This window comes from Amblyomma americanum, chromosome 8, assembly GCF_052857255.1.
Source record: "Amblyomma americanum isolate KBUSLIRL-KWMA chromosome 8, ASM5285725v1, whole genome shotgun sequence".
NCBI classification, from domain to species: domain Eukaryota; kingdom Metazoa; phylum Arthropoda; class Arachnida; order Ixodida; family Ixodidae; genus Amblyomma; species Amblyomma americanum.
This window is the reverse complement of record NC_135504.1, coordinates 42,133,367-42,159,240: the sequence shown is the minus strand read 5'-3', so window position 1 is coordinate 42,159,240 and position 25,874 is coordinate 42,133,367. Positions and strand designations below refer to the sequence as shown.

General features: G+C 46.1%; 1 protein-coding gene and 1 pseudogene across 2 annotated transcripts in view; both read right to left on the bottom strand.

Annotated features, from left to right (window-relative positions):
- LOC144102336 (uncharacterized) overlaps positions 1-10,796 on the bottom strand; it is a 52,521-nt gene extending 41,725 nt beyond the window's left edge. Inside the window, exons 1-5 of the mRNA XM_077635631.1 lie at positions 10,711-10,796; positions 9,695-9,822; positions 7,909-7,983; positions 5,031-5,204; positions 2,168-2,251 (exon numbers count right to left, since the gene is read on the bottom strand). Of these exons, the coding sequence (XP_077491757.1) occupies positions 2,168-2,251; positions 5,031-5,204; positions 7,909-7,983; positions 9,695-9,822; positions 10,711-10,796 (547 nt within the window). The remainder of the gene's footprint in view (positions 1-2,167; positions 2,252-5,030; positions 5,205-7,908; positions 7,984-9,694; positions 9,823-10,710) is intronic.
- Positions 10,797-17,370: 6,574 nt separating this feature from the next.
- The window catches only part of LOC144101496 (uncharacterized), a 32,465-nt pseudogene continuing 23,961 nt past the window's right edge, over positions 17,371-25,874 (bottom strand). The window contains exons 8-10 of the transcript XR_013308007.1: positions 23,653-23,820; positions 18,859-19,017; positions 17,371-18,026 (exon numbers count right to left, since the gene is read on the bottom strand). The product of XR_013308007.1 is annotated as an uncharacterized LOC144101496 (transcript). The remainder of the gene's footprint in view (positions 18,027-18,858; positions 19,018-23,652; positions 23,821-25,874) is intronic.

The following is a 25,874-nucleotide window of genomic DNA, read 5'->3' as shown; positions in this document are numbered from 1 at the left end:
TGTATTGCGGCGGACACCGCATCGAGAATAGAAGCGAAGAGCCTGCGAAAGCCGAGCTCATCGTGCAAGAGAGTTCTAATATGAGATCCACAGCAGGTGCTAGATACAACGCAGCCGGTATAACAGCCACCAAAGCCTCATCAACCAACGCCGACATTAAAAATGATGGCTCACGCCACCTCGGTGTACAGACCAAGAAGGCAACCCGTGGACCCGTGCAGGGACGCTCATGTACCTGTCGGCACGAAAGAAGAGCCCAGGCCACAAGCCTTATGAACGCCGTTCAACTCCAATGAAGTGTGACACATGAAAGGACCAATCATAATCGACCCCAGCTATTCTTTCACTGCGATAAGGCTACAGACATGTAGGCCGTAAAAACATGTAGGCCTCCGTGGTTTTGCCGTCGAGATACCGCGACCACGATCAGGACAAAGGCCGTCCAGGCGAAATACTTGTCCTGTCGTCCGCCTCGATCGCCATCTACATCACATTTCTACTTCTCATGGCTAGGCCACAGCTTCACAGAGGCCGTCTGAGGAAGGCTCACCTGAGGGAAACTAGCGGAAGCAACCTTTGTGTCGCCATCTGTACTTCACGTTTAGGCAATCTGCTCTCCTAAGAAAGCGAGTTGTTCTGGTTAAATATGGAGATTTCCTACTAATGAATGATTATATATCCGCGTTTATTTAATACTGGGCTTTCTAGCTGCGCGAGAAAAGCGAGTGTGTTTTAATCCGAATCCAACGTGAACCAATTTTCGACGCATGCAATTGCATGCGTCGATTTCAGGCCAAGATAGTCGAACAGTGCGCCCGCCCCTTTCTGTGCATGCTTATGAGCAATTAGACTTCAAATCTACTCCACCTGGATAGTGAAGCTCGCAAAGCCATTGCCTCGGACAGGCGGTGACCCCGGTCTCGGTCCTTTAATAAGAACGATTTTTTCTTCAACATCGAAGTTTCCGAAAAAACCGTATAGTTTTCCTTTGTAGCCTTATTTATGGCAGCGCTTAGGTTGTATGTTAATGTGTAATTATTCTTTTTTGTCTTCTGTTTCCATTAGCCACGGAGAGAGAAAAATGTTGCAGAAACTAATATGCTGGCGGTCTGTGAAGTACAAGAGCATTCGTCACGATGCTCACGGTGCTATGAACAGAACGACGCATGGCAGTATCTCGTGTTGTCGATCTTGTACACGCGTCAGACCCAACATAAACCGTAGTTGAAAAACATGTTGCAAACCAGGCAGCAAGTCATTCCAAACTCGTCTTGCATCAGCCTCGAAAGAACGTGGTTGTTCTACCACACGACAGCGCCTAACTACAGGCATCTTTTCGTGGCTCGCCATGTGTCCGTCGGTGGTTTCGCGGGAGCGCCTTTGTCGGCTGGCTTCCTGCATCTGTTCCTCGCGCCCTTGCGTCTCAGCTTTCGATGGGCATCGACGAACATTCGACTTCCTGCACATCTTCTACCAACTGTTTCGCCGCGTATCAACGGCGTTCGGCGGCTGCACGCCGGCGTTTTCTTTCAAGGTGCTCCTCTTGTGTGGGTAGGGGTCCATTGCTAGGCTCCCCATCTCGTCTGACACGACGAGTGCTCCAATTTCGGCACGGCAGAGGCACAGCGACTGGCCTCCCGCTCGGCGAGCAAACACCGGCGTTCTGACCTGCCACATGTGCGCATGCGCAACGCGTGGCGTTCCTTTTGTCCAGCTGCTGTGCGAGCGCGCGGCGGCACACCGACTGGCCGCACGCTCGATGAACGAACGCCGTTATGAGGCCAGATACATCGAGGATTCTAGGTGAGGTATCAAAAGAACGCATCGCGTTAAAAAAAAGCTCCCCGGCTCAACAGACCTCACAAGACCTGAAACGCAAAAAAAGTTTCAAAACTGGGCGTAAATTGGGCTCTGTCTTTCAGTATTATGCAAGGTTGCTCAAAATTTTGGCGAATGTATTCGAGAATACTGTCAGTGACTGCTATGAGGTCACCAAGTGATGACGTCACTACTGGCGACACATTTTGTGGACACAACATAAGGTAGTAATGCTTTCGCATTAATAAGAACAATATTGTGGAATTACAGCGTCCGCTGCAAACGCTAAAATATTCGCAAATACCTGACAGAAAGTGCATGTGCCCTGCCCACGTTAGGCCACTCTCACCTTGATCAGTGCGGCAGAAGGAGTATGCAATTCTAACGTTCTGATGATGGCTGACGAATTCCTTGGGCCACTCGTCCGGAGCATCTGCACATTCAAGAGAAATAGAAAACAAAGAAAATCGGCGCCATTCTAAAAATTATTTATAGAGCCGATAAACTTGGGTATCTCCCTACTTAAATAGTCTAAATGTCCGCACTACAGCAATGTTGCTCTAAAAATACGCCTTCAAATTTTATTGACCTTAGCGACTAAGAACACGACCTTCAAAGTTCATCTAGGAGCTGCCTAGTACAGCTTTGTTTTTAGACCTCAACAGTACTTTTTTGGTTCTCTTAACTTTTCGTTTGACTGTGTTGTACTTAAGCGAGTCTGAGAGTTCCAAAAACCAGAGGTTGGCTCTATCTTATGCACATTGTAGATGCTGTTCTGAAAAAGGTATTAGCGGTCGCCAACATACATACTCAGGTATCCTGTATATACCAATATTAGTTATAGCGTTTTACATATTAATAATAAAACAGGACCTAGAATTGACCATTCGTATACACCAGTCGAGAGCCTGTCCTCGTTAGATAGAAAGCCACCTACCACGGTAGAGTGAAATATGTTATCAAAGCAAGTATTTAAGTATAAGAGAACACCCGTTATGAAATAGTGGAGGAAATGCTTGCTCACAATATCATGCTTCAGAGTGTCAATCACCTTATGCAAATCTAGAAATATCCCCGTCGTGACGGACTTGTTTTCTACTCTTTCTATTGATTTCCTTTTTATCCACAATAAGGCAGGCTCGGGTAGTTTTTTTTAAACATAAACAGCTCTGGAGCGATAAATCTTTTCTTGACTTAAGCTGTGGAATCAGATTCGCTGTTACCTCCAAGAAAACTAGAAAGAGTCAAATTGGCCTTCCCTGCTTCCTTCGTTTGTGAATCGTATAACGCGGGCTGTATTTATGCTATCAGGTAAGATACACATTAAGGGTCGTACTCCTGAATAACTCAAAGGTGATACAGAAGAGGCTGTCACCAAACTTCGTCCTTACGCAGTCACATTGAGGTTGGATTTATGGCCAAGGCGGGATACTAGGCAATTATGTGGTACATCACCTCGCTCAGGAATTTCCACATTGGAAGCCTGCCCTTATAAAAATTTCTGTAGACTCTTTATAGACGAACCCTAGAGAACAGTTTATAGGCAATACAAATCGTATAGAGAGTCTATAGACAATCATAAATTTATGGACATAGACTTTCAGTAGATATTTGTCCACAGACAGTCTATAGACTATGAATATACAAAAGGAAATATCTAAGGAAGGCAATAGAGTGTACAAGAAGTCTATAGACTGTCTATAGACCATTTTTGTAAGGGTGGATCGCCTGGCCTTGTTCGCCAAGGTGTTGCACTAATCGCCACTATAGGAAGGAAAGAAACCTTCCCTATGACATATTTAGAGAACCTATTCGTGCTCGCCCTGTTCCTGACAAATCTCTCACCACCCCACAACTACGCATTTTTAGGCGCATCCACTTAATACACTTCTTAATCCCGCCCACTCTTTACTCTACCGTCTCCGACCCTCCCTTCCATGCCCAGATTTTCTCGAACCTCACGCTAACCTGGAACATTCTCTGTTCGCCTCCCCTACTGCAATTCAGTTACATTCTCTGTTCTCCTGACCTGTCGCCGTTTAATTACCCATCCCCTCTCCCCAAACGTAATGGACTTGGCCAGCCTTGGATCAGCTGAAGGACCATTTGGCTTTGGCCACCGTGGCGAAGGATGTCCTCCATGCTTAATGCTGAGTCTCAATAAAGCTTGTGATATATCTTTTTTCAGTCATGGTGTATACTTTCTCGAATGTGTTTAATCTAGAATTTCCATGTTGCCCCCTTCATGATGGTTCAGTGGCTTTGGCGTTCGGCTGTCGATCCCATGGTCGAGGTATTAAATTTCGGCCTAGGAGGCCGCATTACGGTGGCGGTAAAATACAAAAAGGTCGGGGTTCTGTGCGTTGCCAGTGCATGCTAAATAGGCAGAATAAATCTCGAGGCCTCAAAGAAGTCGCACCTCGAAATTCACGTGCCTCGTCGGAACGTTAAATTCACAATTTACGATTTACAGGGTTTTTTTCAAAATTAAATGCTAATAAACTACAGATCAGCAAGCAGCCCATCCAACAGTTGCAAACAACTTGACAAGGAACCCATACAGATATTAAGTTACATGGTACGCGGGATCCGTAACCATAATTCTCGGCAGCTGAGTCCTAGTTTGCTCGATAAAGTCTGGGGCGCTGTGGCCATATCTCGATGAAGGCTAAACGTTAAAAAAAATAGGGACACATTACCTTATCTGTCGGCAATGCTTAGCATTAGAAGCTGTTCATGCCGTTATCCAGAGGGACGTCACTCCCGCTCTGGTGACCTGACTTCCCTACACAGCCAATTGAAATTATCCGCTTGTTTATATCACTTCCGTCACCTAATTTGCGACCTTAATGACCAATGACACATTTTTCCTTATGAGGGTTTTAATGCTCTGACATTAACACGCCCCTTTGCTGCGCGATGTAAGATCTCACTAAAGAGCTAATCTCATATTTAATCCCGATCATTCCAGTACGGCGCCTCTTACTCCCTGCCTCTTTTCGTTGGCTTAATACTTAATGCTTAGTCCATAGTCCTTAATCCCTTCGCTTAGAATGCGTTTTAGCTGCCCGTCGAGAGTGCAACAAATAGTGTGGATGCTTTCCGCTTAAACCATTTCCACTTGACATGTGGCTGTAAAGATAGGCGCTCGCAGACTTCGTGACGTTTACCTCGCCTTAAAACCTTGAGAATAGCACTTGAGAAGTGCGTACCATGAAAAAGAAGGTCCAGGATGATGTCGTACTCTAGGGCAATAGTCTCGTGATGCGTCTCGTAGCTGGCGAAGTTGAGGTCCACGGCCTCCTTCATGAAACCCACGCACGCGTAGTTGAAGTAGTCTTTGCACGGGTCAGCCGACCAGTTCACGAAACCCATGGTCCGATGCTCTACGAGAAACGCAGGACTGCTGCTCAGCCATGAATAGGAATCGCAGAAAAACTACCGTATTGTTTTTTTTTTCATTTGACATAACATTCATTCGCTTCTGTCGCAAGAATCTGCAAACTGGTAATTTTTCTGAGACCTCCTTGTGAAATAACCAAATTCTGCGCGGCTTAGAAGCAGACAGTTAAATTGGAAGAATGCTTATTGGCAAACTACTGTGGCTCTCAGTAAGCTCTTATCGAGCCGATCATAACGCGTTATTTCAAATCAAATAGTTTGTGTGCGGTTGATGTGAAATTGAAAGTTGTTGAGAAATGGGAAGTTAGCTTGAAGGTTCGGAAAGTTACGTGACCGAGAAATGAAATCGTGTGTTCGGCGGAAACCCGTCAGGGCATTTGTCACTTTGCCGGTGAACAAGTTTCGTTAAGAGGGTTGAAGCGGCCTCTTTAAATTCTAAGCGGCTGTGCGGCACTTAATGATTTTGTATCGACAATTCCTGGTGTGTGATCTATCCTTGAGAAGCTGTCGAGAGCGCATGCCACTTTCCGAAATAACGTGTCAATAAATGTTTGTTTGGCTTGAACGAGCGTGTCTTGAATTGAAAAAGGCCGCTGAAATGGAGTCAGCTGGGACCAAGTTCTTTTTTTTTTCCCCTCTGTTGGTAAAATGACCTCATCATCATATGTTGTTCGCAGTAAGGCTGAAAGCTGATGTCCCTTTTATCTTAAATAAAACTGCCGAGGCCTGGCTAGCTTGTTCAGTTCAGTTCAGGCCAGGTCATTCTTAAATCCCTCCTGGCGTAATTTCTCGCTACGGTAATTATTGTAAGTATCGATTAGCATCGACATCAGTGCGGCCATGCGGCTACAAATGAAAGCTATAGATTCATGTTCACAATTATTTCAATGTGCGGTACATTCAATGCTAGGGGTTATTAGTGTTACCGAAACTGTCCACGGGATGAACCTACTGTTTGAAAGTAAAAAATTAATGGTTCAGCTAAAAGGCAACCGCAATACATAAAAGAATGCAACAATGAAAACCAAGCAAAAGATCACAATACAGTGCTAACTGATGCAAAGAAACTTGGTAGGAGAACAAAAAATATCTAGGTCCAGGCATTGAGCCCAGGAACACTCCCTTACTGAGGTAGTCGCACTACAAACTAAACAAACCAGGACAGCTAACAGACAGCAGTGCAAGGCCTGGTTGCTCAAAAGACTCGAAGCAACTGCTAGTCTGATCTGTATAAGGAGAGCACCCAAGGCCGAGAATATTTCACAAGAGGGAGTAATTACTCTCAAGCACTTACCCAAGCGCAGCCTATTGGTAGAAAGCAAAACTATACACGGTTTCGTCGACCGTTTTTTGTTCCGCCAACGCTGAGATTTAGCCACAGGACACTTCCTGTCTGCACGAAATTTGGCCCGTCGCCTGCACCGGCGCCTTATCAAACACTGCGCAGAATGCTTGACTTGCCGCACTTCCTTATCGGAACCAGAGCGACACGCGTCGTCTGCATCAGCACTTTTTTAATCACTCCATGACATGCGTCGTCTGCACCGGTCCCAACTTTTTTCCCGCTGCGCCATTGATGCAGAAAGGTTCGTTTACAAGTGCCAAAACCGTGTTTAGGGATATAAATCTACTCCCCCTCACGCATTGAACTTTCTCACTGTTATATGCAAGTATGAACTAACTGAATTCTTGAAAAATAGCTAACTTTTAACTCAATTGTTTTTGGGTGTACGATACCAAAAAAAATGGAGGGTACACTTAAGGTCCGCAATAGCGTAGTGGGTTGAACTTTCCATTCTGAGCAGTTTGACGCTTTTGAACGTATTTTTCATTTTTTCTACTGTTTCAATTAATTAATCAATTACTCGCTCTAAATTTTCTTAATTAGCCTCATCAAGCATTGGATTTTCATTCTGACCATTCTGACACCTCTGAACCCCCTTTTCCCAATTGTTTTCATTTTAATTAGTCAATTAACGAATTAATTACTGATGTTTTATTAATTTGTCATCGCCTGTCATACCAATCAATCATTGATCACTAGAGCCACAATTTACCGTTATACGACTTTTTTTTACGAAGCCACCGATTATTTCCGACACGCTGTGCCGACTACTACTATACACCGACGGCTTTTCGACCAAACGACCTGTGAACGCTGTCGCGTAATAGTCGATATGTCAACTTGCTCAGACAAGCAAATTACAGCCATTTGCTCTTCTTACACTATATAAACCAACAGAAGGGTAGTTTTCATCCAACATCCTGCATATAAAATTCCGAAAAAATTCACTTAAGGCGTTTTGCATTATATTATGTGACAGAGTGGTACCCGTAAATCTGTGGTAAGGTCACGATCCCATCGTAGAAAGTGCCATTAGAAGGCAGACAGCTGTAACTTCTTGATTCGAAGTTTAGAGCGAAACTGTTTCTATTGTTTTCTAGCGCAGTCGCGTGATTACACGCAGCCGATGGCTCTCATATGCAGGAAATCCAAAGGGACATTTTAGCCAGCGAATCAACTCAAACGGAAAGTTATAGCGTCGCCTTTTCTAGGGACTGAACTGGGTAGTAAAGTTTGAACTATACACTCAATTCAAACATCGGTATTCCGAAACAAACGGCTCCTTTTCACATCAAAACGCTACTGATGATCCCAGGAGCTGCCTTATGAGTGGCTGTACTCACCATATTCGCCGCAAGCTTCGTCCGTACAAATCTCTAGCCTGGTTTCCACGACTTTAAACAGGCCACCGGCAGCAACTGCACACGACATGTGGGAATGAATGAGTAAATTAATGAAAACTTAATTCCTCCACCGAGAACGAGCCCCCAAAGCCCCGGTACCGGCACGCAGGCCTGGAACACGGGCAGGGGATGCTCCGCAGACTAAGGACTAATGAAGTGACATTGTTTCTTCACGGCCTCAGCCGCCAGGCGGGTGGCTTGCTGCTGGATGGCGTTGTCCTCGCTCCACAGCGAAACTTCCCAGGCTTCTCTACTGCTGATTTTGGTATCCAACAATGCTCTGAGGAAAAGCCTGATATTTATTCGTCCTTTAAATCATCCTTTTGGATGCCTCCGCAAAAGAACTTGGCGTATATTATCTGTAGCCTGTATTGCTCTTGGTTCTTATACATCGCGGAATTCTGAAAAAAGTGGTAGAGTTGCTCTTGATTGGCCATGGACCCGCTAGTTAAACAACTTGTGTGCAAATCAGCTTGGTCTAGTATTAAAACAATGTGTGAGGATGGCGCCAGTAGTGAGAACATCCCACATGTCGCTTTCCATATCATAACCACCTCCAAATAATGAGGCGCGCATTAGGAGGCGGTTACAAGCTGGAAAGCGACACGTTGGATGTTCACACTACTGGCGCCATCTTCACGCATTGTTTTGAAACTAGACCAAGCTGATTTGCACTCGTTTTGAACTAGCGCGTCCATGGCCATTCAAGGGCAACTCTACCACTTTTTCAGAATTCCGCGATATATAAGAACCAAGAGCAATACAGGCTACAGATAATATACGCCAAGTTCTTTTCCGTAGGCATCCGAAATGATGATTTAACCGATGCATAAATGTCAAGCTTTGCCTCAGAGCATTGTTGAATACCGCGAAATAATGCTCGGCGGGCTTTGAATTTGGTGGCACTGGTGTTCTTCCTTCAAAGGAAGGGTTTGTGCATTGTAAATGTACCAGCACCGTAGATGACGTCACCATGCGCCCCCAATTGGAGGTATATGTGCTTCGGAGAAGCCTGAAAGCCGTCGGGATTTTCAAATGCTAGCCCCAAAATACTTCGCGTACTTCACCTGGAAGTTTCAGAAATTCGGCCCCTTTAAGCTCGTCGAATTATAAAATTTGTGCAGTCGCCGTTTAAGTTTTCTCCGGGTTTCGTTGCGAAATGGCCACATGCTTCAGGAGATGGGCTGACTCTATTCAGCATCACTCTGTGCGCTCATGAATGAAAATAAGGCTCAGTGGGCTCAACACGAGAAGCATGAAATCCACCTTAACTTCTCTGCCCCTACCCTTATAAAAGCGATCTATAGACTGTCTATAGACTTCTTTTAAAATATATTGCCTTGCTATAGACATTTCCTTTCGTCTATTCAAAGTCTATAAACTGTCTATAGAAAAGTCTACTAAAAGTGTATGTCCATAAATCTATGGTTGTCTATAGACTGTGTATAGGGTTTTTATTTTCAATAGACTAGTCTAGGATTTGTCTATAGAAAGTCTTCAGACATAATAGACAAAATGCTGTGGACAGTCTATAGACTCCCTCAAGGTAATTCTGTAAGGGTAATATTCAAACTGATGGAATACAGATGTCTGTAAAGCATGTGTTTGCGAACTCTGTGCTTGCAAGTTCTCAAAAATCTTTTCAGGCACGACGTTAGCAGCCACACGGCCATACCTCGCACAGCGTTACAAGAGTCAGAATGAGGAGGAAATTAAAAGAGCTCACAAAAGTGCTCGACAATGAGGTAGGACAGAATGCAGTAGCCGGCCACGCTGAGGCATGTCACGAGCATGGTGATCATTAGGAACACCTCAAGAGACTTGCGATGTGGGTTAAGATCCAGAGCGTAATCCCTGCAGGCAATGAAACGAGTGCAAGCTGTAGTATTGAACATTACCTCAATTTAGGAATGTTTTGACGTGGAGCCAGGGCTTTTAGCGGAAGCTGTGACATCTGAAACTAATATCTGTGCTTTCAGGGCGCAAGGCGGAGGCTTCTCATTAGGGTTCTCACCGGCCAATTGTTAGCTGACATCATAAAATGACGAGATTACTGACAACCGATTCTTTTAACCTCGCAAGCAAGTATATAACAGCATCCAATGTATAAAGAATGTTCATTGTAGAACTGCTTCTGAGGCCCAACATTCTTGAACAAAAATTTTTAATATTGGAAAATGGTAAGTTATTCTTACGGACATATGGATGGTAATGGTTCATTCTTCCGATATGCAGCAAAATATTTCTTTTCAAGTTTTTCCATCGTTTGCACCAAACAGACTTCCTTAGAAAACCAATGTAAGCGTGTCGACGGTAGATCTGCGGATATACTGATTGTTACTCTGAAGTCTTAGTATATAAAAAACTGCGTTCATAAACGCCTTCCGGTTCAAAAATTACTTTGTCCGGAATTGTTGTGTACGGTTGTTCAATATCTGCATCCTCCTGCAATTGGAATTTCGGCGCATTTACGAGAATGATCATGCGGTATTTGTAAACTTTTTTGCACTGACTAAATCTTGAATGAGGAAAGAGGGTATTTCGTTTCAATTTGCTGCCACTGATAATTTGATTGTCACAAAAATCAAGCAAGAAACTGATTTACACTATGACTAGTTGTCACGACGTGAAATAAGGTACAACATGAAATCTTTAAATAGAAAGGTAGGAAGAAGTTTGACTGATTCCTTCCAGTTCAGTGTTAACAGAAAGAAGCACTGGACTTGCATAAGATGTTCTGACGGTATGTCTTCCATCGGCATCATGTTTGGGTCCATAGGGTCCATTGGTCCCGCGCCCTGCAGCTGCTGTTGGTCTCCCGGTCGCATGGCGCCTGCGAAAGTCGAGACGATCGTCAACTTCAATCGCACTTACAATGAATACAGTTTGCACTTCCACTCTGACTTAAGTATGATGAGTGAAGGAAGAGCTTTACGAGGGCTCAATGAGTACATGCGCAACGAAAAGCATTTTGTCAGCAACGGCTGCTCAGGATTAAACAGGCCCCGCAACCTAAAAAAAAAAAGGCCATGAGGATGCTTAAGTCCCCTTGTTCGTGGAATGCGATAGAATTAGATTTCACATATGCTGGAGCTTCTGATGCAACTTCGCTATGTCTTTGCGTCAGTTTCTTTGTAACTGCCAGTCTGTCAAACGCCATAATTGGATTGCCGGCTGCAGTAGCAAGTCCCGTTATCCTGTGATGGTGCCGAAGTTTTCGTATATCGCATTTTTTATGACTTTTGATTTCAATTCTCTATCTGTTGTTGTCTAGAAACTAAGTTGCTCCTGTTTTCTTTCTTTCGTGGGCAGGTCGTGATGACGTGAACAGGTCACGTGACCTTTCTTTATAAATCATTAATTCGCACCTTCCACTGCGGGCAGGTTGCTGACAATTCGGTTGTCTGGTTACCACCTGCACAGGCGGCAGGTTGTTATTACGTCACAAGGTTACAGGACCTCTCAATTCGGTGGCGGGATGTGGTGATGTACCAAGGGTAACGTGACGGGCTGTCTCGACCAATTATTGAATTTCCTGACCCACGCCGCCATTTTTACACAACGTGAGCTCTAATGCTAACGCGTTAAAGATGGCGTAGTCTTGGTTTACGTTATTTTCTATTTGCGTCAGCGTTAAAGACTCTCGGTTCCTTTCGCTCGACCCACCTCGGGTCGCTACAATACCGCGACGAGGATGAGTGTTTACATGTACTCTCTGATGCTTGACTGAAGGGAGCAGTGGTCTTTTTATTAAAGTAGATATGTTTCTTTGAAAAGAGGAAGAAATGGGCTTGGGCACGGCATGTAATGCGAAGGCGAGATCACCACTGGTCCTTAAGGGTAACGTAGTGAAGTCCAAGAGAAACTAGGCTTTACCCGGAAACGAAGGGCCTCTAATATAGCCCCCATATAGTGGCGTGGGACTGAAAGAGGCCCAATAATGGCTTAAGCAGAGAAGTTAGGGCACTTATATTTGAGCCACTGCTGTGCTATAAGCCCAGTGCGGACGCAGCGGAGGCGAGCGGGTGGTGATAGACGGCGTACTCACCTCAGCTCTTCGCAGTGAGCAGAACAGTGGTCCTTGCCCAGCACTGGTTGTCGATGTCGCCGGCTGCAAACCTAGTATCCTCGGGGACAGCGTGAACGGCTAGAAGGTGCTTCAACCAAGAAAGTCGGCGAGAGAGAAGCCAAACGGAGCGGTGGGTTCTTCTTCTTCTTTACCTCAGTAACCATGCCACATACCCACGCGGTGTGATTGGCCAAGGCACAGTGGTGAATGCCAAGGAAGTACAATACTTGCGCGGAAAAAAAAAGGCGTAAGGCGGCGGAGTAGAAGACTGAATAAAGGGGGAAAAGATTTGAAAAATTCAAATGAATTAAAGAAATTTGGAGCACTAGGTATAGAATGAGACGCACTCTTTAGACATGCGGCAGACTTTTGTATACAATTAACAAGGTAACCGACCAGTTCCAGGACTGCAATCATCAAGGTAGCCGCAAACAGTGCTTAACGAGAATCCCTTGGCGCTCGCACAGAACGAGAGAAGAATTGGATGAGACAGAGGGAGTCCTAACCTCGAAAGAGGGACCCCCAGATACTGCTTTCTCTCAAATGCGAACCGCCGGCAAAAGAGGAGAAAGTGTTCTATTGTTTCAACCTCCCCACATGAGGCAAAAGTTTGTCGTTGCGCACCCACGTAATAACAATATTTGGTTGTTGGGGAAAGAAATGGCGCAGTATCTGTCTCATCTATCGTTGAACACCTGAACCGCGCCGTAAGGGAAGGGATAAAGGAGGGAGTTAAATAAGAAAGGAAGAGAGAGGTGCCGTAGTGGAGGGCTCCGGAATAATTTCGACCACCTGGGGATCTTTAACATGCACTGACGTCGCACAGCACACGGGCGCCTTAGCGTTTTACCTGCATAAAAACGCAGCCGCAGCGGTCGGTGTCGAACCCGGGAACTTCGCCGGATCAGTAGCCGAGCGCCTTAATCACTGAGCCACCATGGCGGGTAGCGAACCCGCATCTCCATAAGTACAAATTTAGGTGAGGGAATATGGATCGCAGAAGCGTCATTGACACCTCACGTAGCATTGACTTACACCACCGGATATTCCATGGGTAATTTAAGTGTTGAAAATCTACGGTATTGAGCAACGGATCTCTCAAGCTGGATGAGATATGCTGGAACCACTGCAAACTGGATGTCTCCAACAGAATGAGGTGAGGGACATGTTCTTCTTTCTCTAAAAACATGGGCCATACCCACATGGGGGGATTGGCCAAGGTGTAGTGATTCTGACAGTACTTCATCTTCTACTACTTCTTCCATCATCCCTCTAGTGGCGGCCGATGCCTATTCCCAGGAACGTGGCCCCGGCGCATCATGATCACCATCATATTTACTAACGAGCACTTCTTTCGCAAGAAAAGAAAGAAACCGCATCATGAATAGGAGTTCTACGAGCTCTTCTTTTTTCACCAAAATGCTGTCTGTTATTTAACTTCAATATTGTTCTGTTGTTTTCATTCATTGATTTTTCAAAATTCACGATTGGTGCTACAATTTTGACGTCATCTTCCATGCAAACTTCGTTGTTTATCCTACTACACCTTGGCCAATCCCCCCGCGTGGGTATGTGCCATATACCTGGGGGGAAGAAGAAGAATAGGAGTCATCCAGTGAGGTGCTGTTGTATGTTTTGGTTTCAGTTCAGCAGATTTTCTTGTGTCTTCCCTTGCGTATGTGTACTTCACAACTGCATAGACAGTGTCCCGTGATTTATGTTATGAATAACCGTGTTCGCGTCCAATTAAGGCGGTCAACGTTCTGCAATTAAGGTGCCACTCGACAAGGGAGCCATGTCTTCGTTGCTCGGGGTCCGAGCCCCGCACCCAAATTCTACATTGACGACGATGGAGCCACGTCCTCGTTGCTCGGGGTCCGAGCCGCGCACCCAATTCTACATTGACGACGATGGAGGTATGTACCGCCTTTGCTTTCAAAATTAACCGAGCAGCCGCGATGGCAGCGGAAGCGGACTCTCCGCTCGGCGCTGCTCCCCGGCTCCGAGTGTAAGCTGGGTGACGTAAGCCCACGCTCTCGCCCTCCTTCCTTCAATGATATGAAGTAAGCAGGTAGTATGCTGGCGAGCAATTTCGCGCCTTTGGAGCGCTGTCATACAGAGCGAGGGAGCAGGCATATGTCAGCCAGTTTGCACTCGCAGCAGCGGCCACCGCCGTCGCTCGGCTGAAAGCCCGCTCGGTTACTTTTGGCGAATGCGGTACATCGTTAGGCCTAGTACCCGGCCCCGCGCCGACATGTTTCCCCTAGTTCGATCATTTGTGCACACGATTGATGTCGGTGCGATAACCTTTTCAAGATGTCCTAATAGGCTTCAACAGTCCACCTTTTCACTTTGAGTGCCGCTAGCACTTTCACTTCGGCCACATGTCAGTTATTCGAGACCACCTTTCATTCGCCGCGACCGAGCATCGGGAGTAAACAGGGTGGCGCCGAGTTTTTCAACTTCACGACTGTGACGAAATACATGTGCATAGCCATAAATAACCGGCGTGCTCAACCAATTCAACTTGTGACAAGAAATAAGAAGAGTCTTAACAACACTGTTCACTCTGAACAGAAAGGAGTAGAAAAAGGGAGTAAGTAAAAGACAGCCTACTCCAATTCTACTCTCATATAGGCGTATTTGTGTTTAGAGTGCAGTTCGGAAAGTAAACATCAAGAAACTTAAAAATCAACGCTCAAATGCACAGCAGTGGTTGCCGGGGATATCTTTCATGATCAATATGGCTTCCTAGACGGAGAGGGAGCGCATGGCTGTTTGGAAAGTTTCGCAACAAGGCCTAACGAACCCACTCTTCTTAAAAACTGCGGAGCAGGCGTAGAGCTACACGACAGTGGAATATAACAAAAAAATTGGGAACTCCTAATCAAGCTTTATGTAACCGAGCGCGATAGCGTTATAAGTCGCCCTCCTTTCAATTCTCCGTATTCACTGTACGCTCACGGGCTCCCTCTTCTACCAGCGCCCTAGGCCTAAGACACTCCGCTTCAGCTTTTCCTTCTCGCAGCTGCCTTCCTTCTGTAGTCTACACCGCTTTGCTTCAGCCTCTCTTCAGTACCTTTCCATCGCCTTGGTTTTTAAGCTGAATTACTGCAGCGTCAAGCGCTAATACAGAGGTACTACCTTGGTAAGAGCGCGACGCCCGTTTACGTTTCGCCGCCGTCTTTCGAGGCCCATCTCTGGGTGGTCTACCACGACGCCGCGAAGGAACCGGCTTTCCACTCACCCAGGCACTCGTCGAAGGCATGACGTCCGTCTTAAACGACAGCTGACAAGACTGAGGAGCGCTCCTACGTCGCTTCCCTATCCCCACAGCCATGTCACGCAGCCGGTCACACGACTCGACGCACCAATCACAGAGCAGTGGAAACTTTCCACTCGCTCCGACTGCAGCGCAGCCGGCACCACGCCAACCCGTCACCTGCCTTGACGTCTGGTAAGCGGAGCCTCCTACTCATTGGTTTATTATGGTGTGACGTCACGACGATTGCCAATCAATTCTGAATAAGTGTGCGGGGCGCATGGCTTTTCCTTCTAAAATCCGTGATTCTTTCTGAAAATGGCTCATGGGGCTGATGTTCAACATACAGCTACCCCCGCCGTTTCTAGAAGTGCCAGGCCGACCCTGGGTCCCATGGCAAGTGTGATTACAGAAGTTCAAACCGTATGTGACGGTTATAAACCTTCAAGTGAAAAAAAAAGTTTGCTTCTTATCTTCCCTATAGGCGATGAAGGTAAAGCCACATTCATCATGCTAGGAAGACTGTTCAGCCAGCCGCAACGAAGGCGCCTGGATCTTTGCGGCGACGGCCCTTCGCTTCCACGCAAGCATTTCGAACGGCGCGCGCTTGTCGACTTCCGGCGGTCCGCTTTTACTTCGGTAACTTTCATAGTTGTGCCTTGACTGCACCGGAAGTGTGATTCTGCGCGCTCGGCGCGTTCCGCTGTGGAGGAAAAAGCGTATTGCTTCTAAAACTAAGACAAACATTCGAGCCTTGCAGACAGTTTGCTCACAGAAACATAAGAGGACCGTCACCTGCGCAGTACAGTCCACACCAGCAGGCCGACGGGGCAGTTTTGAAATCACGAGTTTCAACGCGGACGTGGTACAGCTGACGATGAGCGTTCGGGGTTTCATACACATCGACCTTCCCCGCGTGAATTCTCAGCGTTCGCCAGCAAGTAGTTGCAGTTGGCTCTCGATAACCAACTCTTGATAAAAAACTTGATAACCAACATAACTAATAACCGCGGCACCCTCGTCCACTACGTTGATTTTCCTCTTAGCTACGTAGGCCTGAGATTTTTGCTCCACTGAGGCAACCTGCTCGTAAAATGTAATGGGCGAATAATAATCAAAAACTTTGCGACCAACGAAAATCCCGCTTTTTCTGCGAACCTGCGTTGCCAACTGCAGCTACTAATTTAGCAGACCTATTCATTTTTGTCCAACTCATGAAAGAAGCACTGCAATTACTCGGAGATTAAAACCCAAAAGATATGGACCCTCGACATCTGGTTGCTCATTGAAATTAAGTTTTCTTTTTTTTAATGAGGCCATGTACGGATCTCTTTCCAGGAAGCTTACAAACTGCACAAAAGGACTAGGAAAGGAGTTAAAGAAACGAATACTACACCACGGGCCACGTTTTTTTACCTGCTGTCCTAGCCATTTTTCGCAAGTTTCTAACCTTCGTCTAAAATGAATCAAATAGTCCGCAAGAACGTTCGTCGGTTCTCTATTTGTCTGTCCTCTTGCACTCATCTCTGCCACTCGACTTATCTTAGAAGATTCGGCGTAGTCAAAACCAAAGTGCAAAGCGTTGCCCCTTATTGCGTTATCCAGATAACACATTGTTCGGTATAATCCTAGCCCTGTTAAAAAAGCGGCGAAGGCAAGTACTATGAGTATGCTGGCTGCTAAGGTAAACATTTTCTCCTTGTTCGTACCAATGTTTGCTCAACTTGATCCATCTAAACGTATAATCAGCGGTCGCATGCAGCTTCAGTATTTTTCGCATAGTAAAGATGCACCGTGCTTCTACTGCTCTAGAAGCTTCCATGATTCAAAGAAAAACCGAATGTGTCTCAAAGCCATGACCGACATTTTTTTAATTCAATTTCATTTATAACGAACCATAAAGCACGCCAGGGCATCAAAACAGTAATGCAATCTTTATAAAACAATGTTTGCACTAAAATGTACTGTACTAGTGAAGATAAGTACTTGTACATTATACTTAAGGTAAAGGACCCATGAAGACTGTGGGCAACAAGGGACACAAATAATTCGGGAGAGGTCAACACTAATGGATAGAAAAGGCATCGGCAATGTCCAACTACAGGCGAAACCGACATGGTACTATTAGATCTCCAGATCTTCCTGGTAACAGAAATAAAGCTTCAGCAATAACAGAAGGGATAGTCAGCACGCTTCTAAAGAATGCATATCTGTGCACAATGTAACCAGAAAAAAATAAACAACGAGGGGAGAATATTGGCTGCCAGAAAAAAGTATTACCACGTGAAATTCATAACGCTAGTGGGGATTGTGTTCAGGTAATTGAAGAGAGAATGGATTTATACACGCAGTTTGTAGTTCATATATGAAGGTGGCAACCCCTGTCGTGAGTTGCCGCCGTTTTTGACCAGGCAACGAATATCTCAAGGGGATCAATGCGAGAGGCGGTACATCACTGAACACCCGGGATCAGTCGCAGCAGTATCCGTGATAAAGCAAGCCGGAAGAGTGACGAAGGCAACCCTTCCACAAGAGTCACGTGATCTAGCCGGGGAAGGGAACTCCGTAGCGGTTCTGGAGAGCGGAGTGTACGCCGTGCAGGAGTTCGAACTTTCCAAAGGCCAGCCGTCTGCCGGAAACGGTGATGTTCGCAGACTCGGAGTCTTCGCCGAGGTCGTCGAAAACTACGCACTTGTCGTCTCCGTAAGCATTCAGCATCTGCGTCACCTGCGAACGCAGAAGACCACTTTAGTTGGTGCCGAGAGCCTGATTCATGCAGATTTCACGCATAGAAGCGGTGAGAATTCTGCGAACGAAATTACGAGCGCTTGTCGCCGCTCTGATATCCCTTGGAACCTTATTTCGAGCATGGTGCAAAGCGTGGTGCAAGAACCGCGCTGGTCGAACAACACGATTAAACATTGGGGAGGCGCCAAATTTGAACGGTTAGGCAGGGCTTATATAACACGGAGATAAGTACTTATACAGATTGCGAGAGTTCTTATAAGTACTCATAGCTACTTATACATATTGAGAGAGCAGTCTCCTGAGATTAGTACAAGCATTCATATATAGTGAGTACGATTGCATACGCGACTCCATTTCTGAATCTTGGTCAGAAAGAGGAGGAGAAAATAGACAAGTTAATACGAAATGCTGATCCGGAGCCACGACCTGGATCAGCAAAGACTCCTCATCCGTCAGGCGGAGACAGCTTACTGCAAGACTCTCTCCGCGGTCTCCGGTGCTGACAGCCGGCCGGGAGGCACCCCCTCCTAATTGCTGCGCCCCGACCGTGAGGCCCCATGATGACAGGAACAAAGTTCATTCATTCATTCATTCATTCATTCATTCATTCATTCATTCATTCATTCATTCATTCATTCATTCATTCATTCATTCATTCATTCATCATTCATTCATTCATTCATTCATTCATTCATTCATTCAACACGGAGATGCAGACATGATAAATCAAAATAGCCCTTGTTTAGTTATTTCTACAATCAGTCAATCTAAGTGCTTTCTCCATGAACACAACTATTATCAGTGTTGGTACCTTGTAGTGCAGTGTGTCGCCAGTGTCGTAGGCAAAGAAGCGGAGCAGTGTGTTGCCGCTCATGTAGCGCCAGTAGTGGGTTCGCGTGGTGCTGTCGAAGTAGTAGGTGGTCTCCTTTTCCTCCACCGGGTACTTTCCGTTCTTGCCCTTGGTAATGAACTGGAAACACAAAAGAATCAATTTTAGTTAGTTTTACCACAGCTGAAACGAAGGTCCCGAAGGTACGTTTACGCACGTCAGCTATCGCCGCAACATAACATACATACATGGAAAGCGTTTAGAATTGTTGGGTTCATCTGGTTAAGCTTACCACCCACTGCAAAGGTTTCTCTCGCACTTCGAACTACCGCCAAGCCGTGACAGAGAAACCGTGACAGAATATTCCAGCTCAGTTAGCGGTTTTTTACGGGATTGAAAGCAAACTTCCGTCGACGGTACCGGAGCGCGATACTCACACAGATTGAAGCTCACGACTTGCTATTCGATATCTGCTGTGTGTTCCGAACCAAAAGTGTCATTACTATCATAGCTATACGATCAAGCAGACACTGATGCGCTAATGATGATGAGGGTAATGAGAGAAGGTACGAGAAATAAGAAGAGGTAATGGGCACGTTTCATAATTATACGATGTTTCCTGCATCTGCCCTGAAATAAATCCATTTTTTAGACAATAAGGGGCAATAAATTTCTGCAGGTTTTCGCGCGTGTCTGCAAACCTAAAAATTCCGTCCTTTTCACCAGTCAGCTTAATATTGATGAGGAGGACGAAAATGACACTAAAGGGGCATTTAAGCTCCCCTTAAAGGCCACCTCTAAGGGATTTTTGAACATCTTGATTCAGTAATCATGCACATCACATTCCTTAGAGAGTCCTCATGACACTCCTGGTGCAGTTGTTCAGAGTACAGTGCCACGCCACAGCCCTGGCTAGCGGCTGCTTGAAACACAGCCACCGGAGGAGCTTCTGAGACACGTGCTGCTTCCCCCAGGCAACTTCTTGCGACCAGTCATTAATTTAACTGCCACCTGCCACGGTGGGCAGTTCGCTAACAATCCGGTGGGTGTGTTTCCACCTGCCAGAGTGGGTAGGCTGTGGTGATTTCACAACGTAACATGATTTAGATGGTAGATGGGCTACTGCCTTTTCACTCAACAAAAAGAACGCCAACGCCTGATTTTCTGAAGAACGGGAGCCTTAACGCTATACTGTTCAAAAAAGTTACTCGGTAAACTGGGATACGGCTTAGTCGAAGCATTCGGTGGGCGTTTAGCCGTGAACTTCAGTCAGTAATTCTTACACCGACAGCTGTGAAACACCCGTTCTTCGGTTTCACGTCATCGTCGTCGTCTTAGTAGTAGTAGTCGTATAGTAGTATGCCGTAGTCGGCATAACCGGTGGGTGCGTTGCCTTGGGAACCACTCGGAAGGTGGTTACCGTGAAAGGAGGAGGGCACGACACTAGCGGGAAACTCCGTCATCGGCGTGCGCCTACCACCGGATTCATCCGAAAGGTGGTTACCACTGAATAAGGAGGGCATGGTGGAAGTGTAAAAATGCTCAACTGGTAGGTTATTTTATAGACATCCCAGCCGAAATGAAGAAAGAGAAATGGGCTTGGACAGGGCATGTAATGCGAAGGCAAGATCACCGCTGGTCCTTAAGGGTAACGGACTGGGTTCCAGGAGAAGGCAAGCGTACCAGAGGGCGGCAGAAAGTTAGGTGGGCGGATGAGATAAAGAGGTTTGCGGGGATATGGTGGCCGCGCCATCCAGAGGACAAAGTTAATTGAAAAAATATGGGAGAGGGCTTTATCCTGCAGTGGACGCCGTTAGGTCAATGATGATGATGTCGGTGGTGGGATGATGGCACGGAAACCAGCCGGAGAGTAGTCAGCCTAGAAGGAGGAGGGTATAATCAGAGGGCAGGAAGGCGTAACAGGAGGGTGGTTAATACGGCAACCGTCATGAATGTGCTTTCCTTTGGAGGAGGTCAATGTGACGAGAGCGGAGGAATCACCAACTGGAGGATAATTACCGTGTAAGGACGAGGCTATGGCAAGAGCGTTGAAAGGTTCAACTGGAGAGTGGTTACCACAGGAACCACACCGAAGGTAGTTACCATGCATGAAGGAGGGTTTGGCGAGATATTAAGACAACGCTGCCAGTGGGTGGTTTCCAGAGGAACCAACCGGAAGGAATTTATTGTGGAAGGAGAGGGATGGAAGAAGGGCGGTATAACGAGAGCATAGCTGAACCGGACGATGGTTGCCGTGAATGGAAGAAGGCATGGGGAGAGCGTAAGGTGGAAGCGGTGGGGTTGTTGCCTCGGGAACCACCATGTGGGTAGTTGCTCTGGACGGAGGAGGATATGGTACAAGTGTAGGAATGCGTGGCCGGATGGGGGTCACCACAAGAACAATCCATAGGGTGGTTATCGTGGAAAGAGTATGTCTAGAATCGCCGAATGCTGCGCGGCCCATCTGCACTAGCTGCAGCAAAACGAGCCGCTAGAGGAGATGATCATCGGCGGCGTCATGCTCCTGAAGAAGCGCACTCGAAAGGAGAGCTAGTCATAAAGCGATTATGGGGGGTTGGAATAAAAAGACCGCTCAAGAATTATATAGATATGAATTCGCTCTTGTACCATGTGCCTCAACATATCGTAAAACATAAATGTCTTTACAGCTGTCGCAGAATCTCGCGTTACAGAGTGGTAACCACCCTGTCATTTTTTTTCATATATTACTCCACACAGCCCCCCTTCATTTTCTCGTCCTTCTCCTCTTTCTTTCTTGACTTAGCCAATCCGCTTGGGAAGCATTTCAAGCCAAGCCAAAGCAAAGGAAGAATGCAAAGAAATCAAGAATCTCACGCGGAGGTACCGCCTCCTTAGTCCTGACGCTTCCTGCACTCTTGACTGCTGCACAGCCTTCCTAGCACGATACTCGGCCCTGATGGCAGTTCAAGAGCTTTCCCCTTCGGCGAAGAAGCCATGGTTTGTGTGTGCGTATTAGGGGAGTATTTCTTCATTAGCATTCACCCAAGAGCAGCCATACGGCTAGAAAGGAAAGCTATACGCCTTTCGCAAAGACTTCGCAGCTGAAGAATAATTCCTCTTGGTCCGGGGTTCAAAACCAGGAGTACCGCCTAACTGAAGCAGTCGATCTACTAACTCAGCTAACCGGGATGGCTATATATGGTACGCCGGGAGCGAATTAGTCAGCAGCTCGAAGTGGGAATGGTGTTGGTCTAATATTTCGGGAAATCCCGCACGCTGGAGTAGATTTGCAATAAGGTCGTAATTTCTCACTAGCATCCACCCAAGCGCCGCCGCACGGCTACCAATGGAAGCAATACAATTTTCACAGAACATTCGCATCTGACGGAAACTTCGATCGTCCTGGTCCGGGATTCGACCCGGGACCACCGCTTCACAGCAGCAGTCGCTCTTAAAACTGAGCTGATCGAGATGGCTATCATTGTAAGCGAAGCCTGCGTGTCAAGCCTCCCCTCCCCCGCAACCCAGAGGATCGGGGCAACATCCAGGCACACCCTGGTGTATAATTGGTTTTTAGGGAAATGAAATGGCACAGTATCTGTTTCATATATCGGCGGACACCTGAACCGCGCCGTAAGGGAAGGGATAAAGGGGAGAGTGAAAGAAGAAAGGAAGAGCGAGGTGCCGTAGTGGAGAGCTCCGGAATAATTTCGACCACCTGGGGATCTTTAACGTGCACTGACATCGCACAGCACACGGGCGCCCTTGCGTTTCGCCTCCATCGAAACGCGGCCGCGGCGGTCGGGTTCGAACCCGGGTACTCCGGATCAGTAGCCGAGCGCCCTAACCACTGAGCCACCGCGGCGGGTAAACCCTGGTGGTGTACCTAGGGGAATCTGCCAAATTCTACGGTCTTCATCCCCGCAAGGTCCAGTGTGGGCGCCGTTTAACGGCTCCCATAGGGAAGCTATTCAAAGCCAGTACCAAGGCCCCTTGAATACGCTTGCTTTGCTAATGACCTTTGTTCAACCGCCTTGTCCGAGGGAAGCCTTGGCCCTGCAGGGTAATGAGAGAAGGTACACGAAATAAGAAGAGGTAATGGGCACGTTTCATAATTATACGATGTTTCCTGCATCTGCCCTGATAATCGGACACTCGAGACAGTCAGCTGTGACACGACATTCAAACTTGCAGAGCTTTACTAGGCCAAGGAGAGCCTTCATAGTTTGAACTGTGTGGATAAGAGAACCCAAGCTTGTGGTCATCTCTACACAAGGAGGGTCTTCAAAAATTGTGCGACGCTTTAGCTCCGCCTCAAGAGTGAAACGCGATAGCGTTGCCTCTTGATCGAGCACCCGTAGATGTAGATGGCACATCAGCATTCAGGGAAAGTGCAGACTCGGAAGGAAACCCCGCACAAGTAGACGTTACCGGCTTCATCACATACGTGTGTCAGGATCCAGCAAGCGTCCGCTCTTTACACTATCCACATTACGGCATCACTCCGCACTGCTCCTAGAGGCTCCCGTAAGCAATGGAAACTTTCGACTCCGCTTCCTCAAGGATGAACGATGACGTCATACTCACTCACAGCGCTCCTGGTGGCCTCCGCGGGAAGTGGAAAGCATGCGCAAGGTTTTTGCCCGCACTAACGACGCGACGGAGCCGCGGCAGCCTTGACTGTGGCGACGCCGGCGACGACGACACCGGCTTTTCCGCCTTACGAGCTCCTGAACGCTCTCGCGTTAATACCTCTTCCCTACGATGCTTCGCTGACCATTTAGTGACACTCACCCGAAGCCGGCTGTACCGCTGCAAATCCTCTTTGTTGCGGACCGGCCGAACAAAGTCGATTTTGTCCACACTGTTGCGGGCGTAATTTATGGACGAGGTGACGGAGAAGCACAGCTTGTCCCGCTTCAGCACCTGCTTCCAGTGCGGGAACTCCTTCAGTATGTCCAGCTGGACAGAGATACAGTGTTTGGGGGAATTTCGCAAGTTTTACCACCAATTAAGCCATAAAGACCTACTGAATAAAGCTTTACGATGCGATAACCTCCTATAGAGTTTGTCGTACAAATCTGATACTAATTGTATGATATCCTATGACATTTGTCAAATTTGTGGCTTTGTAAGAATCAATAACATCTGTAATACGTTTCTATGATAATTGTACGGCACTTGTATGACAAGCCTTATGAGGCTATTGCGTTATACATCATACAGCTTTTTTCACTAACGAGGGCATGCCGCTGACTCGGCAATGGAGTGCGCTGAGCAATTTCGCTATGAAAAGCTTTACAGCCTTAAAAGAGTTTATACACCAAATACTTATACACACTCAAGCAGGAGTGCACGAGCAAAACGCCTACCCTATGGGTGTTTCACTCACCCAGAAATCAATTGCCTTCATTGCGGCCAACCCTCAGCAAACCCGCTCGTAAAGCATTGGAACGTCATGACATGACCATTAAGCCGCAATGAACACAATTTTAACCAAACTGAGGTGTCGTTCTGATGAGACGTACAGCGTTTCCTACGTTGATAGAAATACCGACACGTAGAGTAGCAGTACCTTGCGTTTACTAGTCAGCATTCCATCCTCGTTTATGCACCCTATATATCCCAGTTCTCCTCAACACTACCACTCAAAGCTAGTGATGCATAGGCTCATCTTCAGCTAAGGTAATTTAGTAAATTAAGAACTCTCATTGACGAATATGATACCTTGAGCGACGCGCGTAAACCTGCAACCGAGCTTTAATTTTAAAAAAATCAGTATAAGATGCCCATTCGACGAGCACGCCAAGAGTTGTTCGATAAGCCCTAAAGCACTCTGAGATCCCAGGAGCATAATAGAAACGATTTGTGCTGAGTTGTGCAATTCTGAAAAAAGTATCAGCTATTTTTTTTTATTTAAAGACCCTCGATCTCGAAGCGGACGTTAATAAACTGCACTGGTGCACATAACGTCCCCAGGGGTGTATCTTTATTTGCAGTCTCTATATCCTGAGTAAAACCTAGCGTATGAATTGAAGCTTTTTGTTCATACAGCAGAGCACGCAGATCATTATTTCAGCTGTACAGCGCTTCATGTAATATATATATATATATATATATATATATATATATATATATATATATATATATATATATATATATATATATATATATATATATATACGCAGATCATTATTTCAGCTGTACAGCGCTTCATGTAATATATATATATATATATATATATATATATATATATATATATATATATATATATATATATATATATATATATATATATATTACATGAAGCGCTGTACAGCTGAAATAATGATCTGCGTGCTCTGCTGTATGAACAAAAAGCTTCAATTCATACGCTAGGTTTTACTCAGGATATAGAGACTGCAAATAAAGATACACCCCTGGGGATGTTATGTGCACCAGTGCAGTTTATTAACGTCCGCTTCGAGATCGAGCGTCTTTAAATAAAAAAAAATAGCTGATATATATATATATATATATATATATATATATATATATATATATATATATATATATATATATATATATATATATATATATATATATATATATATATATATATATGTTTCTCAGGTGCGCACAGAACGCGATTCGCTATTTTTAGAGAAGCTCGAGATTTTTAATAATAATAATTGGTTTTTGGGGAAAGTAAATGGCGCAGTATCTGTCTCATATATCTTTGGACACCTGAACCGCGCCTTAAGGGAAGGGATAAAGGAGGGAGTGAAAGAAAGGAAGAATAGGTGCCGTAGTGGAGGGCTCCCGAATAATTTCGACCACCTGGGGATCTTTAACGTGCACTGACATCGCACAGCACACGGGCGCCTTAGCGTTTTTCCTCCATAAAAACGCAGCCGCCGCGGTCGGGTTCGAACCCGGGAACTCCGGATCAGTAGTCGAGCGCCCTAACCACTGAGCCACCGCGGCGGGGCGCTCCAGATTTTTACCTCGAAGAGTCTGTTCTCAATGGAATGGCA